The 15,363-nt window shown below is 46.6% G+C and overlaps 1 protein-coding gene across 1 annotated transcript in view; it reads right to left on the bottom strand.

Moving 5' to 3' along the window:
• Positions 1–15,363, bottom strand: part of FBXW4 (F-box and WD repeat domain containing 4) — a 58,418-nt gene that overhangs the window by 1,884 nt on the left and 41,171 nt on the right. Inside the window, exon 6 of the mRNA XM_048944820.1 lies at positions 12,090–12,155. Coding sequence (XP_048800777.1) covers positions 12,090–12,155 — 66 coding nt within the window. The remainder of the gene's footprint in view (positions 1–12,089; positions 12,156–15,363) is intronic.

The following is a 15,363-nucleotide window of genomic DNA, read 5'->3' as shown; positions in this document are numbered from 1 at the left end:
TAGGGCACAGGCCACAGGCTGTCTCCACTGACACTGCAACCACCCCAGCAGCCAGCAACACCTGTCCATAGCAGACTCTAAGGAACAGAGGGGACAATCTGCCCAGCTGCTGGAGATGGCCACCTATTGCAAACCCTCCTCTTCTTCCTCCGCCTCCTCCTCACACCCTTTACATCAAACATGCTGGACACAATAAACCTCGAAGCACCTGCTTTTCCACCCCTGCCACACGGCCGCCCTCTCCAACAGGCCCTTGGTTCTCAGGACAATGAAGCGGCCCTGAAAGCCGACAGCACGAACCCCGCCGTGGGGTCACTCCCAGCATTTCCCACCATTATTTTGTTACTTTCTGCTCCTTGATCCAGCATCACACAGTTCTGAGGCACATCGCCAAATGCCTTAATTCTGTCTGTAATCTGGGCTAAAGCCCTCGTCGGGGGATAAAGACCACACAAAAGGAGAAATAGAGTCCCAGGAGATGTTAAAACAAGTAAACACCTTTGTGTCAGGAGACAGAAATCGCTGATAAAGCAGATTAGCGCCTCGAGCCCTGGTGTCCCCAGATCAGAAGGCGAGCCCTGGCCGATCTTTGCAGCCAGCACGCTTCTATGATCACAGAGCTGGCGGCGTGCTGGGGCCAGCCTGTTTCCCCACAGTCACTCTCCAAAGAGCAGATTATGTAGAATAACAATTTCTTTGTGGCTGTGTAATTCCCTCCGTGACCGTGGCTGTGGGCAGCTACATTGGCCCTTGATGCCAGGGCCCTAGCAACCATTTAGAGAGGCCAACCAGCCCTAGCAATGGCCCCCCCATGCAAACCTCTCGGACAAGCTTTAACATCAAGTGCATGAATTAATCCCCCCCAACACGAATCCAGGGGTGCTGGCTTATTGGACTTTGTATTTCTCTAGGCAAGGGATCGAGGGGATTCCAGGCATCAGGCCTTTGCAACCTTCTCACAATACGTTAACCCTTGGAGGGTTACTTACAGACCAACCTAGCTGCAACTCTGCACCTGCACCTGTAGATCTGGAGGTCGAACATTCAGTCTGAGCTGAAGTAGATGTGTCCTCCAGCTTCACTACAGGGTGTGGGAGGTTTGGACATCTGAGCTCTGGCACTGCCCTGCCCCTCCAACTGCACTGATCCACTCTATCTGCCATTCTGCAGTCAGCAGGACAGACAGACAGGCACAATACTGTTCTCAAGGCCTCCACACAACCTGTTTGATCCTATGAGCTGTATGTGTGGACAGGTATCAGAAGACACACATAAGAGGAAGCAGCTGCTCTCTCAATCATGAGCCCTTGGTTTACCTGCAAGAAGCAGAAGACAGAATGGCCAACCTGAGTCCTCTGCTTGCTGCCAGAGGAAAAGCAGGGAGCAGTTCATAGGAAATGAGCTGTTTCAGTGGCTGTGCACAGACAACTCTACCCAGCAGCACATTTGGTGAACACATGCTACCTGGCTGACACTTGTTTGTACTATTTACCCTCCATCATTTTTCCCTACTAATACACTTTTAAAATGCACAGAGAGGCACTGTGCTAAGGAAAGGTAGCAGGATGCTGAACAACATCCAGAAATCTTTCATGTGCTGGAGCACCTCTTCTTTCTCTCAGGTGCCTTAAATGGATCTCCTAACATGCTCCCACCTCTGGCAAGCTCCCATTACATCCAGATTGATCCTGGCCACACAAAAGCTTGTCTCCTGTGTCCCCAGACCAGGCTTCAGTATGCAGCACTGCAAGACAGCAGCAAATTTTAACGCCAGGCTGTTAATGTTTCCAAATGAAAAGAAAAAAAAAAATCAGTATTAAACATCAAGGAACCCCGGGGAGAAACCAGAGAGTCTGGATTCCTGCTTTCCTGTGCTGTGCTGAGCACCACCCAGGTGCCTTGCTCCAGTGCTTCACCATGCCTTCACACTTCACCACAAGTGGTACCCAAGCACCTCAGCAATTGGAGTTCCTCCAATTCCCTTCCAGCCTAGACAACAGAAAAGAAAACAAACAAAATCTCCAGCAGGATTAGTTTTCCTTAGTAGGCAAAAAAGCAGCATAGATGCATACAAGTCATTTTGCAGTTGCAGGAAACCTTGTTTTGCTTGTTTGTTAATCAGTTCAATCCTCCTGCCCTAAGAATAGGTCAGCCAAGACAGCTTTCAGCTGGGAGGTCCAGCCCCTGCTTACAGCAGCAGCCCTTTAGCAGTTTACAGAAGCAACACATTAGTTGCTACAGTGAAAAGCTTATAACCTGACACCAGGGGAAAATCATACTGTCTTGCACACTGGGCACATAAACCAGAAAAAGCTAAGTTTTGGCATGGGTACACTAAAATAAATAAAGACGCTGAATGTGATTAATATTTCTTCCATTTTTCAGCAAATTATGTGACTCTGGGCCAGCAGTTCCAGGAACCAGGCCACCATGCTGAGCTAGCCCCATATCCTCCAAGCACGTGTAACCATGCTGAGCCTTTGCTGGGAAGGAAATGTTCTGCAACCACAGGTGTACCAGTCTCAGGATCACAAGTTAGTGCCTACAAATTCTTCAGTCTTCATTATCCCAACTACTCCCTGCCTTCAAAACCCAGTCCCCACCAGCTTCCACTTCCAAAGGGGGCAAAACCCACAGCTGTTCCCTGAAAACCCAAAAATGATCAGGATGACCTATCAAGGCGCAATAAGAAAAGCAGTAGATACACCAGCGCATCTGCAATAGTTTTCTAACAGCTCATTTGGGCAGTGGGCACCTACTCAAAGAGGCACAAAAAAAGCCCACAAAGTTGAAATAATCTACAGCCTCCCAAGCAAAAATGATCATCTGCATGATCGTAAGAATTCAGGATTTCCCAGAGACCTTGCTGACAGACAGAGCTCTGAAGAAGTCTGCAGCTCCCTACCTGCACTCTGTCCAGTTGCTTCTGGTCTTGGCCAGCTATCTTTGATGTACTTGAACTACAGTCCAAAAGCTGGGCTGAAACAATACACAGTTTTCCCCCCACCCTAAATTTTTGTCAAACCTGATTCACTAGCATTGATATTACACAAATACACAGCAAACAAGTTTAGTATTAAACGCATTCTAGGAATCTGCTGAATTCAGAACATCTGTTGAAAACAGATATGCCTGAATTTGAGGACATAACTCATTCGCTCTGGAAACCTCATCTGTGAGCTGTGACTATCCATCAGAGAGGAGAAGCCATTGCACAGAAGTAGGCCAAAACCAAGCACTGCTCCATACGCATATTTTAGCATCAAAATCTACTTCCAGCAAGCCAGCTGGGAAGCATTTACTTAAATAAATAAATAAATACTGAAAAGTGCACTGTTCTATTCAAAACAGTGGGATATTTGAATAGGGTATCAAACAGAGAAAGGAAACAAAACCCATTTAAAGACAATTATCTGGAGTGCAGCATTTGTACAACCCCTGTCATCCAATTTGGAGAGAACACCAAAACAGAAGGGAAGGGCTAAACTGCCATCTCTTCCAGGTGCTTTGCACCTGGGCCTGGGACACTCAAGGGATGCAGCAGGTTCTGCTAAGAAGAGAAAGGCTTGGTTAAGCAACATCTATAAATGTACACAGGGAGAAACAGAGCTATTTGGCAAAGCTGTTTTTCACAGAGTTATCCCACCCCAAGATTACTTCGGCACTAGGCCAAGGTGACTAATTCTCGCAGGGAGGTGTGGACAGGACTGGGGAATTCTGGGGGTGACCTCCATGTGAAATGGCTCTGAGATGCCATTATAAGTGAGTTGAAGTGATTTTCAGGAGAAATGCCTCTCTCAGCTTCCCCAGCACAGCTGAAGGGCCTTGAGGCAGTAGGGGGGAATGACACCAACGATGGTTTGAGATTGTGTCGGGGGGGAAGAGACAGAAGAGGGAGTTTTGCCTTCTTTTCTTCTGCTTTCTCTGAATTGGCCCACACACGCTTTAAATGGTCCAATAAAAAGATACAATTTCTTTACCTTTCCAGCTCGGGGACCCTGTGAGTTTTTGTTGTGCGGGTTCCCGTAAGGTTAAGTTCAGAGGATAAACTGACACGCTGGGCTATGGGAAAAAGCCAGTTTCTTCAAATAAAGCCACAACGGTGCAAAAGAGACCCTGCTGGGGCTTTTATTTGGGAAAACAAACAGAAATGGCACCAAGCCCTTCTGCTTTACGGACCAATTTAACTATAAAACCAATGTTCTCCCTCTCGGGGGTGAAGAGGGTAGAGAGACAGGACATGACAATAGTCCAAAACCTTGGGGGGAGAGAAAAAAAAAGATAGGACAAAAAAAAAGTTGTCTGTCCCCTTTTCTTTCTTGTCCATGGCTCCTTTTCTCAGCACACGTGTGTTCTTGTAAAAACGATTAGATTGCAATTTGTATAACATGGTGACCCCCAAATTCAGACATTTAACCCCTTTTCTCTGCAAAGAATGTCAAGAATGTCTTCTGTGTCTTTCTTTCCAACGGGAGGAGCAGGGGGGAATTCTCTCAAACTGTGATTTCTTGAGGGAAGAGAAAAAGAGGAAGGCAAGGAAAAGAAGCAGGGAATTCTCAAAGCCTCTCGCCTTTTGCCCCACTTGTGTGGGAACAGGAGGCTGTATTGCTCCCTTTCTGGACTGAGCTCTGCAGGTCTCCTTTAGTGGGGAGACAAAAAAATGGAGAGTCCAAATCAAAACAAAGCCATCTGTTTAAATGAGCTACCACTAGCCAGTGGCAGAGGGGGTTCCTCATTCACTCCTTCCCATTCTTCTCTCTTGCCTCTGTTGATTCTTTCTCAACCCAGGGAAAAATAAAGATTGCTTTTGCTTTGGCTCAGAGGGATGAAACTGATTGATGCATTTGGAGCGTCCAGCCCCCACCCGCGCTCTCCAATTGTTCAGGGCCTTGTAAAGTTGTCATAAATACGCCTGAACAGGAGTGCAAAGGCCACAGCATGCCCTGGACATGTAACATCCAAAGGGCAGGAGCTGGCCTCACGCTCAACCGCAGTGCGAGAGAATCGCAACTGCCGTGGGGAGAAAAGGATCTCGGATAAATACCTGCATGTTCTTCCTCTTACAAGTGTTTTACTTCTGGGTTAAGATGCACCAGAGTCCTCTTAACAAAAGGAAGGCAGAGAACGTCCAGCTTACGTGACAAAAGGTTGAGAAAAATGATGTTAAAAAGTAAAAAGAAAATCAATGAAGAACCACAAGGCCCAAAACTGATTTGAGACTGCAAGCATACCACAGAAAATACATTGCACAAGCAGATCAGACAGAAGCTATTCATTATAAACCAAGAGACAGTGCTCTGACCACAGAACTGCTAAGAGGAGCACTCATCCAGGAGAGAGCTACTTAAGAGGCACCCTATAGCAGTGAGCCTCCTCCAGCACTGGCTCAAGTAGCTGGCTGTTGGAGGCGTCCTGCCTCCAACAAGGTCTGAGATCTCAGAGCAAGGAAAACTAATCCCACAGTTTAGAGCTGCAGAACTGGGGTAGGAATTTCAATGCGGCCTTGTCAAAGGATTAATTCATGCCTGAAGGCAAGAGGACAGTGTGCCTCTAGTCTTGCTTCTCAAGTCACAAGCATGAGCAGTTCCCAAGGAGAGGGACCTGCTCTTCCTTTGCCTAGATCTACAATTGAGCTCCCCATTCTGCTGACCTTACTGCAGAGGGAATGGTTCTGAGCACCAAATTAGAAACATGATAATCATTGTGCAAAACTAAATTAATATGAGCAGATCAAGAATGGGTGTGCTTGAAGACTAAAATGTCCCTATGATAGACTTCAGACTGTCACATCACAAACCCCTTTCCCTTGAATTTCAGGAAGGCACAACACTTCTGTTCCCACTTAACAAAGTACATATTAATGGGAATACTCAAAACCGATGCTTCAAAAAGAGTAAACAAAGTCATGTGTGGAGGGGAAGAGGAAACAACACAGCAATAAATAAGCAGGATTGCCCCAGAAAAAGAGAATAAGAAGCTATGTGAGGAAGGGCAGTTACCTGTGGATCATTCCATTGCTGAGAGGAGGCAGTCAAAGGTTCACATTTGCTTTCACTTATCTGAGGCAAGCACAGCTCAGAAAGCAGTTTAGCTCACTGTTGGACAAGTTTTGAATCACTTACTGTGATTTAAGGACTTTGTTCAGCCAAGACAGAGATACTGAGAAAGAAATTCAAGCCTAAAAAGAATGTGGTGCCTTTTTCACACAAAGCCTGGAAAGAATGTTTTCACCAAGGAAGATGACTAGTGTGATAAATTCATAGAAAAGCATGGCAAGAGAAGGGATTCTTCATCTACAGTGTGATATTGTCATTCTTCTGTCCCCCAAATCCTGTGAATCTATTATAAGTGCCAGAATATTTCCTACCACTCATCTTTCCTGGTCCCACTGAGATATCCATCCTCTACTCTGTGACTAAATAAATCCAGTTTTAATGCCTGGATGAAGCAGACTCCCCACCCTTTTTGGAGACAGTCACCTTTCCTTTTGATTTAGGAACTTCAGTTCTGAGTCTGTTTGCTCCCCCTTCACCCAAACCTCTGTCACTGAATTGGAATCATAGAACACTCTGAGCTGGAAGTGACCCACAAGGATCATCGAGTCCAATTCCTGGCTCCACACAGGACCACCCAAAATCCAAGTCCTATGAGCACACTGTTCAAACACTTCTTGAACACCAGCAGCTCAGTGCTGTGACCATTGCTCTGGGGAGCCTGCTCCAGCCCCACCACCTTCTGGTGCAGAACCTTATCCTAATTCTCAACTTGACCCTCCCCTGATGCAGCTCCATGCCATTTCCAGAGAGTGGATGCCACTAGAGAGTAGAGATCAGCGCTGCCCCTCTGCACCCCTGTGAGGAGCTGTAGAGGGTCTCAAACTTGTTTAAACCTTGAAGTCAAAAGCTCTGAAGAGAGCACTCTTCAACAGAACTCACTTTAGAACACGACACTTATACATTTTAGACCAAGCTTCTATAAAAAAAGCTTCTGATAAAACATTTAGCACATTTTATAACCAAGAGCTACTTCTGCAGATCTTCATTTCATTTACTTCCATGCGTAGAAAATCTGAGTATGATAAGACACAAAGACAAGAAGGATTGGATTTAAACAGGAAAGCACCAGCAGCAATCAGATTCTACCATTAGTCCCCAAACAGCTTACGAACCTCGTATAGCAGTCAGCCCTTAAGCCCACCAAGTACAAAATGAAGCCAGGACCAAAGTCTGCTTTGGGTCCACATTTGCAGGACCCAGCACTTATGGTGCACAGCACACAACCAGTGCTACATAGCAGGCAGCTGTCACATTACACTTGCTGCTTAAGAACAGCACAGGGAGCAAAAGCTTTAAAGCTCTCCCTCCTTGTTGACAGCTGTGCTCAGGTTCCTTCACTCAATTGGTTTAAGAGCCGCCAAAGTGGATGCAGATCAACATACACTGAGATTTGAGAGACAGCAACTAATTCTTGCCCACCCTACTTCACAGACAGATGCAACCTAGCAAGGGTCCCATGGAAACACATACCAGAGATCAAGCAGCAGCAAGCTCACACAAACTTCAGCCAGCTGCTTATGCTGTAATGCTGTCTCTTACAGGGAAAGACCACAGTGCAATAGCATGAGAGGCAAATGCGGATTACCAGCCTGCTCAGCAGCCCACCCCTCTGCTGAGGGCACCAGCCACACACCTGAATCTCCCTTCTCCACTCCCAAGCCACTTTCAGGAATCCTCTACTCCCACCACCCCAAAACATGCAGACATCAAAGGCACCTGCCTTGAACACCTGAAGATCAGGGGAGCCTGACGATCAAGAAATGAAACACTGTATCTTCCCTTTCCACGCACTCTCTGCCTTTTTCTCCCCATCCCTTTGAAAAAGGTGGCAGAGATAAATGGAGAACAAAGAAACAAGAAAAAGCCACAGCTCTGGCCCACACCCTGCCTATTACTTAAGGGGGAAGGAACTCTTCCGAAAGAGGAGGAAAAAAATGTGCTCAGACACAATGGCTCAAAAGGCCAGGCAGCAAACCGGGCCACTTTGTACTGCTAACAAGGGAAACCTAATTACAGGAAGAGGGCAAAGAGGGACAGATAAAAGGGATACAAAATTTCAACATCTGTTGCCATAAAGGGACAAGAAGTGGGGAAACGCAAAGTGTCAGTTTGGTGTCAGTGACGGCGTAAAGCCACTTTCAAAGGGCTCAGGAGAGGGAGAAAAACTGAACGAGAAATTAGAGGGCTCTTAAAAAAAAAAAAAGAAGAAGAAGAAAAACACACCCGAAAAACAAGAAACAACTCTAGCAAAAATGCTTTCAAAAGAGGGGAGGAGATGGACAAAGAGTGGATATTTAAGCGGTAGAGGAGGTTTGCAGGGCACAGTTAACATTGTCTGAGTTTACACAAAGGCTCTCCTGCCCTGTGCCTGTCACACTGTGTCACAGGAAAGGATGAGGTGGGATTTGTGCATTCCAAGTGTTTACAGCATGAGTGCTGCCATACTGCAACACTGGTCCATTTCAAACATCATTAGCATAACAGCTCCAAGAGCTGCTGCAAAGTGACATCCAGGGTACCCTGCCTCGCAGAGGAGCATCTCTGAGGAAGGGGCACCTGTCTCTCTGCACGTAAAGACATGCAGACAATCATGACACACTGGGGAGCAACAGCACGCTGCAGGCAAAGGACAAATGCTGACTTTGGGCTGTTTCCAGAAGTGTCACCCTTATCTCCCAGGCAGTTAGGTTAGACTCCCAAAGGAGATTAGAGGTGGCAAGAGGAACAGAATCTGAAGAAAATTTCTTTCTCTCTTGCTTGCCATTAGTGATCTCTCTTATGCTAAGCCACATGCTAGCACTGGCAGATGAGACTGGAAGGTCTGGGAAGAGAAAGGCAGGTGCACTTCCAGCGGAAGCAGAGGTGCATGATCAGAGAGGCAGCTGCCCCCACTTCCCTCACTGGTGCAGAAAGGCAAGGGAGCTTGCAAGAAGCCCAGAAGTCAACAAGACCTGATACTTGCAAGGACACAGGCTGGCATCCAGTGGCCTATATTACTAATAGTTCTCCTTTCCTGTACAGACCTCTAATCATCTAGGTTATTCACAGCCCCCTCAACAAACACACCTTGATCCTGAGTAGCAATAAGTGCACAGCAGTTTCCCCACATCTAAAAGCGATCAGGTGGCACAATGTAGCATCTGTGAGATATGTCCTCCAGAGGTGTAGCTAGTCAGCTTCAAAAGCAAAAGAAAAAAAAATCCTTATTACAGGAGAAAGGGCCAGGTGTAGCAGCAGCTGGAATTTCAGCCATCAGAGACAGTCTTGGCATTACGCGGTCATTCCCCTGCTTCAGACTCCCTTTGACAATTGCTTGTTGCTGCCTGTTCCAGCTTTGATCCAACGCCATCATAAGCAGAGTTAGAAATGAAAGACAGTTGTGGGGGTGGGATGCAGCAAGAAGCATTTCCTTTCCCCCACGAAAAATTTCTTTGCCTCTAAACCCAACCAACCTTTCTCAGTGCCCAGAACACGTTTCCAGGTGAAGACATTAACCCTTTTCTCTCAGAGGGGCCCCAGGGTCAGGGAATAGCGAAGGTCATAAATACGAAAATACACCATGACCAACAGCTACAAGCACCAGCCAAGGACTTATCTGGCCTGGAACTAAGAAGATCAGTACACAAAAGGTTATTTAAGCTTTAAATCCTTTTGTAGCATGTTCTATCTCTCTGCTGCTGGAGAAAAAGACCACCTACCCAAGGGAAGAGAATACCACAGACACTGCACACACCGCCATGCACCAGGTAAATAAACTGAGTGAGGCCTGGAACAGCACCAAATACCAACATTAAGGATCCTGCAGTTTGAAAGAATGTATCTTAAGCATCACTCTCCCCTGCATCATTGCATCATTTTTTGATAGAGAAGTTGCCTCAATTCTGCTCATAGCAATATGTCCTTGCCACGTTCAGCCTCAGGTCAGACTCTGCAGGTCAGACTCTGTCCCTTCACGATTGTAAGGAAAGGGTAAACACCTAACTAGGAGGCAGAGTCTGGCTTCAGCTGCATGACATTAACTGGACACACTGGACACAGGAGGAGTCCTTCAGTCCTGGGTAGCTCAAAGATCTTGAGTTTCCACATCATACTCCCAGTTCAGGAGTGTTCAGCAGGTAGACAACATGCACAAGCCCCAAGGGAAGAAATCAGCACTTCCTTCCAACACGGTTGCTAGCAACCACTGGAAGCTTTAATAAACAGTCTAAAGCTCTCCTGGGAAGAACACTCTATGGAGAAGTCAAGATCTTCAAGGACAACTCCATATTCTTTCACTATGAATGATCACATCAAGCTTCACATGCCGGTTTCCCAGCAGTACTCCTCACCCAGCCTCCTGCCCTGCACGTGCTGACGAGACTTCCAGCTCACACGCAGATCCCCAGGGTGGAAAAGCCCCAGTGGCATGGTGCATTCCAGCTGTGACAGGCGAACAGGGAAGAATAAGTTTGACACTGCAGCCATTGCAACAGAGGCCCAGTGGCCTAGATTGCCTTGGCTTTTTTATTTGCCTGTCACTCAGGCTTTGACATTATTGAAAGATCAAACTCCGTTGTGCCTGTTCATTACCTTAATCCTATTTTCTACACAGCTTTATTATCTCTTCAGGCTTCCTTGGGAAAGCCTGTCAAAGAGGCTGGGGCAGGGGGAGAGGGTTGCCAACCTCTTCACTCCTGTCAGATGCCTCTATTGAAGAATCATCAGCAGATTTGATGGGCAGGGGTATCAGCGCAGCCTGTATCCTTCTGGAGCACACCAAGGGCACCACTGGATTAGGTAACCAAGAAACATTTGCCACTGCTAAAACACTAGGGCCCACTCTAGCCCAGCCTTTGCAGGATGCACCTTCTGCCAACTCTTCATTTTTATTACCTCAGAGGAAAGGAAACAAAGTGTTTTATGCTTACATTTGATGTAGCTGACTAAGACAATCTAAATTACCAAAGCTATAGGTTAGCGGACAATTGTCCTTAGACCAGCTCTGAATCTACACCAATCTCCTTCTACCCTCCTTTTCCCAAACACAGCCCTGGTGACAACCCTTGGGCCCCTTCTGTCATTGTTCCCCTCCCAGACCTCGCCAGCTCTCCTCAATCCTGACAGCACTGCCTTGATAATCTGTGCTGTGCCACTCCTACACGGAGCATACCAGTTCTGGAAAGCTGAGCTGCCGTTCAATAATCCTGCCAAATATTTGCTATCTGTCCATCATTACACAAGGACCCTCAGGCTAAGAGTTTCAAATTTGTCAGCAGTTGAGTCTCACGTCAGGATTTGAGCCCAACATTTCCCCAGTCATTAAGGTCAGCACCTTTACCAGACAGGAACTACCCAGTGGCCCCAAATCAGAGGCCACAGCAATTAACCTCCAATGCTTATTAAGACAGAGAGAAGACAACATGCCTAAGTCACTTCAGTAGATAACCTGTCGCCATCCTCACCTCCCTGAGCTGCCAGAAACACCAGCCAGGAAAAGATGGCTGTAGAGCCTGCATTCACATTTGGCTTCTCAACATCGTGGACAAGTTTGCAAATGGAAGGACACAGGATCACTTCTCTCCCCTCCGGCTTGAACTGATGCATCAACTGAGATGGATGCAAAGGAAGGTGTAATGGGAATGTTCTGACTGTATTTGGATCGTGAGAAGAAATCAGATAAAACAAAAGCAGCTTCATTGGATATCAAGGATTACTGTGCCATAAATTGGAGAGAAATGTGAAGCTGCACCATACTGAACCAAAATCACTCCATCACACACCTTTCTACACCCTGCCCTCACATCTCATATTTCATAGAATCTTAGAACCCTTAGATTTGGAAAGGACCTTTAAGGGTCATCTAGTCCAACTCCCCTTCAATGAACAGGGACATTCACAGCTTGATCAGGTTGCTCAGTACTTTGTCCAGCCTGGCCTTGAATGTCATATTTAAACATCTCTTGCCCACACACACCAAAGGAATGATCCTATGCCATCTTTAGCCTTCCATTTCCTATTGCCAAGTCCTTCCCCATTACCTATATGCCCACTCACCTCTCGAAGTCCCAGATTCTCAGAGGTGACGTGTGTCCGCAGCAGGCCGTTCCTGTCACAAATGAGCTGTTTAAAAACAAACAGAAACAATTACCAATCCTTAAGTTATGAAGAAAGTGTGAGCAAGATGGAGAAAATGGGCTACAAGGCACACTTTGAATTTTGGCTAGAGACTGTTTCAGCATGTTCCACTGCACTTCACAAGGGCAGGTTGCAGAAGAGGGAGAGGTGCTCTGAAGCTGTCAGTGTAGCTGGACTGAGCTTCCCAGCTGAAGCAGGTCAAAACTGCAGAGAACTGGCAGGACATAAAGATGTATTTGCATGTGTGGATGGAAAGCCTAAACCAGGAGCAGCTGTAAATTGCAATGACATTTTCTAAACAGCACATACTTGGGACATTTCATATATAGTCAGGGCTATAAGCTGCAGAAAAACTTCATGGAAAATTCCCCATTACTTTTCAATTCATGTCTTGTGCCTGTGTGTTGGCAGCTTCCCAGCACAATCATGAATTGGCTGCAGCATCACAGACCTAACAAACCACAGAATAGAGGTCTCCAGTCCAGCGCCTGCTCAAAGTGAGGCCAATTTCAAAGCTGGATCAGGATGCCCTCTCTAGTACTCAACACTGCTAGAGGCAGCAATATTCGGCTTAGTTTGCACCTTTTAGCAAGGTCCGTTACAAAGTCCTCTTTGGGTGATGCCACGTCCCCGCTGCATATGCTGAGCCCAGAGATTGGCTAACAGTCACTGGCTTCAAATTAACTGATAAGAGAGGATCAAATCTCCAAATTCAAGCAGCAGAAACATGGGTGCTACAGCTATCCACATCACATTGCTTGTTTTGTGCCAGCTTCCAATACTCAGCGTAAAGAAGAGAAACAGACTCATCAAAGATTCCTAAGTAATCTATTAATGATCTCTCACAAAGCCATATTTACTACAGCTGCTGAGAATAAAATGTCAAAACTATGTTTAAGTCACTGCAACGAGGATAGTTGCATGACACTGGGGATGACAGCTCAAAGAAGAAAGCAAAATAAGAAAATAAATATGTAATGCCAGCAAAAACAGCAGTTCTAAAACATTTCATTGATTCTTCCTTTGGAAACCAAAAGGTGCCTCCAAGACTAATGTAGCAGGAATGGATTCTTCCACAGACCATGACCTTTGTGAGAAGCACTCCTACCAGCACTACATGGCATCCAGCAGCAAACAAGCACTCAACTTGATCAAAGCCAAAGTAGAGCCATGTGAAAGAAGGGCAAGAACTCAGTACTATTTCTACTTCCAGCTCCATGTTTTAGCTGAGCGATTGCTTTCTCCAAGTCATAGAACCATTAAGATTGGAAAAGACTCTTAAATCATCTAGTCAACCCACCATCACCAAGCCCATTAAACCATGTCCCTCAGAGCCCTATCTCCTCATTCCTTGATCACAGAATCACCAGGTTGGAAGGGACCTCAAGGATCATGAATCTCCAACCCCCCTGCCACGTGCAGAGTCACCAACCTCCCCATTTAATACTAGACCAGGCTGCCCAGGGCCCCATCTAATCTGGCCTTGAACACCTCCAGGGATGGATGGGGCATCCACAACCTCTCTGGGCAGCCTGTTCCAGCACCTCACCACTCTCTCTGTGAAGAACTTCCCCCTGACATCCAACCTAAATCTTCCCTCCCTCAACTTAAAACCATTTCCCCTTGTCCTGCAGTTATCAACCCTTTCAAAGAGTTGATTCCCCTCCTGTTTGTAGGCTCTCTTCAGGTACTGAAAGGCTGCAATGAGGTCACCCCACAGCCTTCTTTTCTCCAGGCTGAACAAGCCCAGCTCCCTCAGCCTGTCTTCATAGGGGAGGTGCTCCAGCCCCCTGATCATCTTCCTCACCTCAGGGATGGTGGCTCCACCACCTCCGTGGGCAGCCTGTTCCAACGTGTAAACAATTCTTTCTTAAAATAAGTCTTTCCTAATATCCAACCTGAAATCATGAGGCTGAAGCAGCACTGCCAAGCATGTTGAGCAGAAGAGGCAGACAGCTATCACCTGCAGCATTCTGCATTTGGAAACAGGGTTTCTGCTCAATACCTGCCTTCCCTCCACCAAGAATGAGATATTCCCCGACTGCAAACATCTCCTGTCTCAGAGGAAACAAGCCAAAAAGACTCACTCTGACAGCTCACGAGCCATACCCCATGTCTGGAAAGCAGCACTTATGTCAGGGAGTCCCTCATCTACAAAGCTAGGTGTTGGATTCTGTCCCTCCCTTCCCAAGCATAATCCATTAATAACTACTAAAGCCAATTACCGTGGTTAGAAACATAATAGCAGTCAGGGAGTCAGTCAAGCAGGCAATTGGGTGCTTAAGATTTTTCTTTCGGGGGACAAACTGACTTTGTCCCAGCAGAGAACGCCCTCACGTGGGAGACAGACCCCTTTGTGCAGAAGGTATGCAGCAAGGCTTTGATGGTCGTCACAGGTCTAAATTAGCATGGAGGCACACCAACAGGGAGAAAAAGGTGGGAGGAACGGCAAGGTCTAATCCCTGCTCATGCTGTCAGTCCTGGACTTCAGCTTTCCCTCCTCAGTTCTTACCCTCAACCCCCACCCCACCCAAAAAAATAGTATTAGATGAAGAGATTTCTCTTCAGCATCACATACAGGCCTCAGGGCCACAAACAAGTCTCTTCTGGGTAAAGCTGCCTCCATTTAGTCAACAAGAATTTTGTCTCATACTTCAGCAGGATCAGGTTTGCAGGCCTTATCTTTAACAGGCTGGAGCCCATTAGCAAGCAAAGATAAGACTTCTCCCAGAAGTGCTGGGCATCTTCACTGCCAGGATTAGAGAGCAGCATTCACAAGACTTGCACAAAGAAGCAGTGCAAACGGGTAACTGACAAAGCCTTGGAGCAAAGGGAACTGGAAAGCTGCATCCCCAGGTATGATACAGGGCCTCTCACCTTGAGTCTGGTCTGCAGTTTCAGACATCCCAAAACAGGAGCCTCATAGAGGTGACAGCTTGAAACCAAGCAGAAGGGCAACACGAGCATGATTTGGTAGGTCTGAAATAATAGGCAAATTGGAGCTATGGATGTTCAAAGCCTCTGAAAACAGAGCTTAAACCTACCACCAGGTTTGCTTCCTTCAGTTTACCTTTAGCAAGGCTTTTTGTCTTAGGAAAAAACACAGCATGCAGCAGAAACCTGTGAACTAGAAAGTCCAACCTCTTGACAACTGGTCTGGTCAGCTGCCCAAGACAAATAACTCAAACTGAGT

The sequence above is a fragment of the Lagopus muta genome, chromosome 5 (genome assembly GCF_023343835.1).
Source record: "Lagopus muta isolate bLagMut1 chromosome 5, bLagMut1 primary, whole genome shotgun sequence".
Classification (NCBI taxonomy): domain Eukaryota; kingdom Metazoa; phylum Chordata; class Aves; order Galliformes; family Phasianidae; genus Lagopus; species Lagopus muta.
This window is presented reverse-complemented; position numbering and strand designations above follow the sequence as displayed.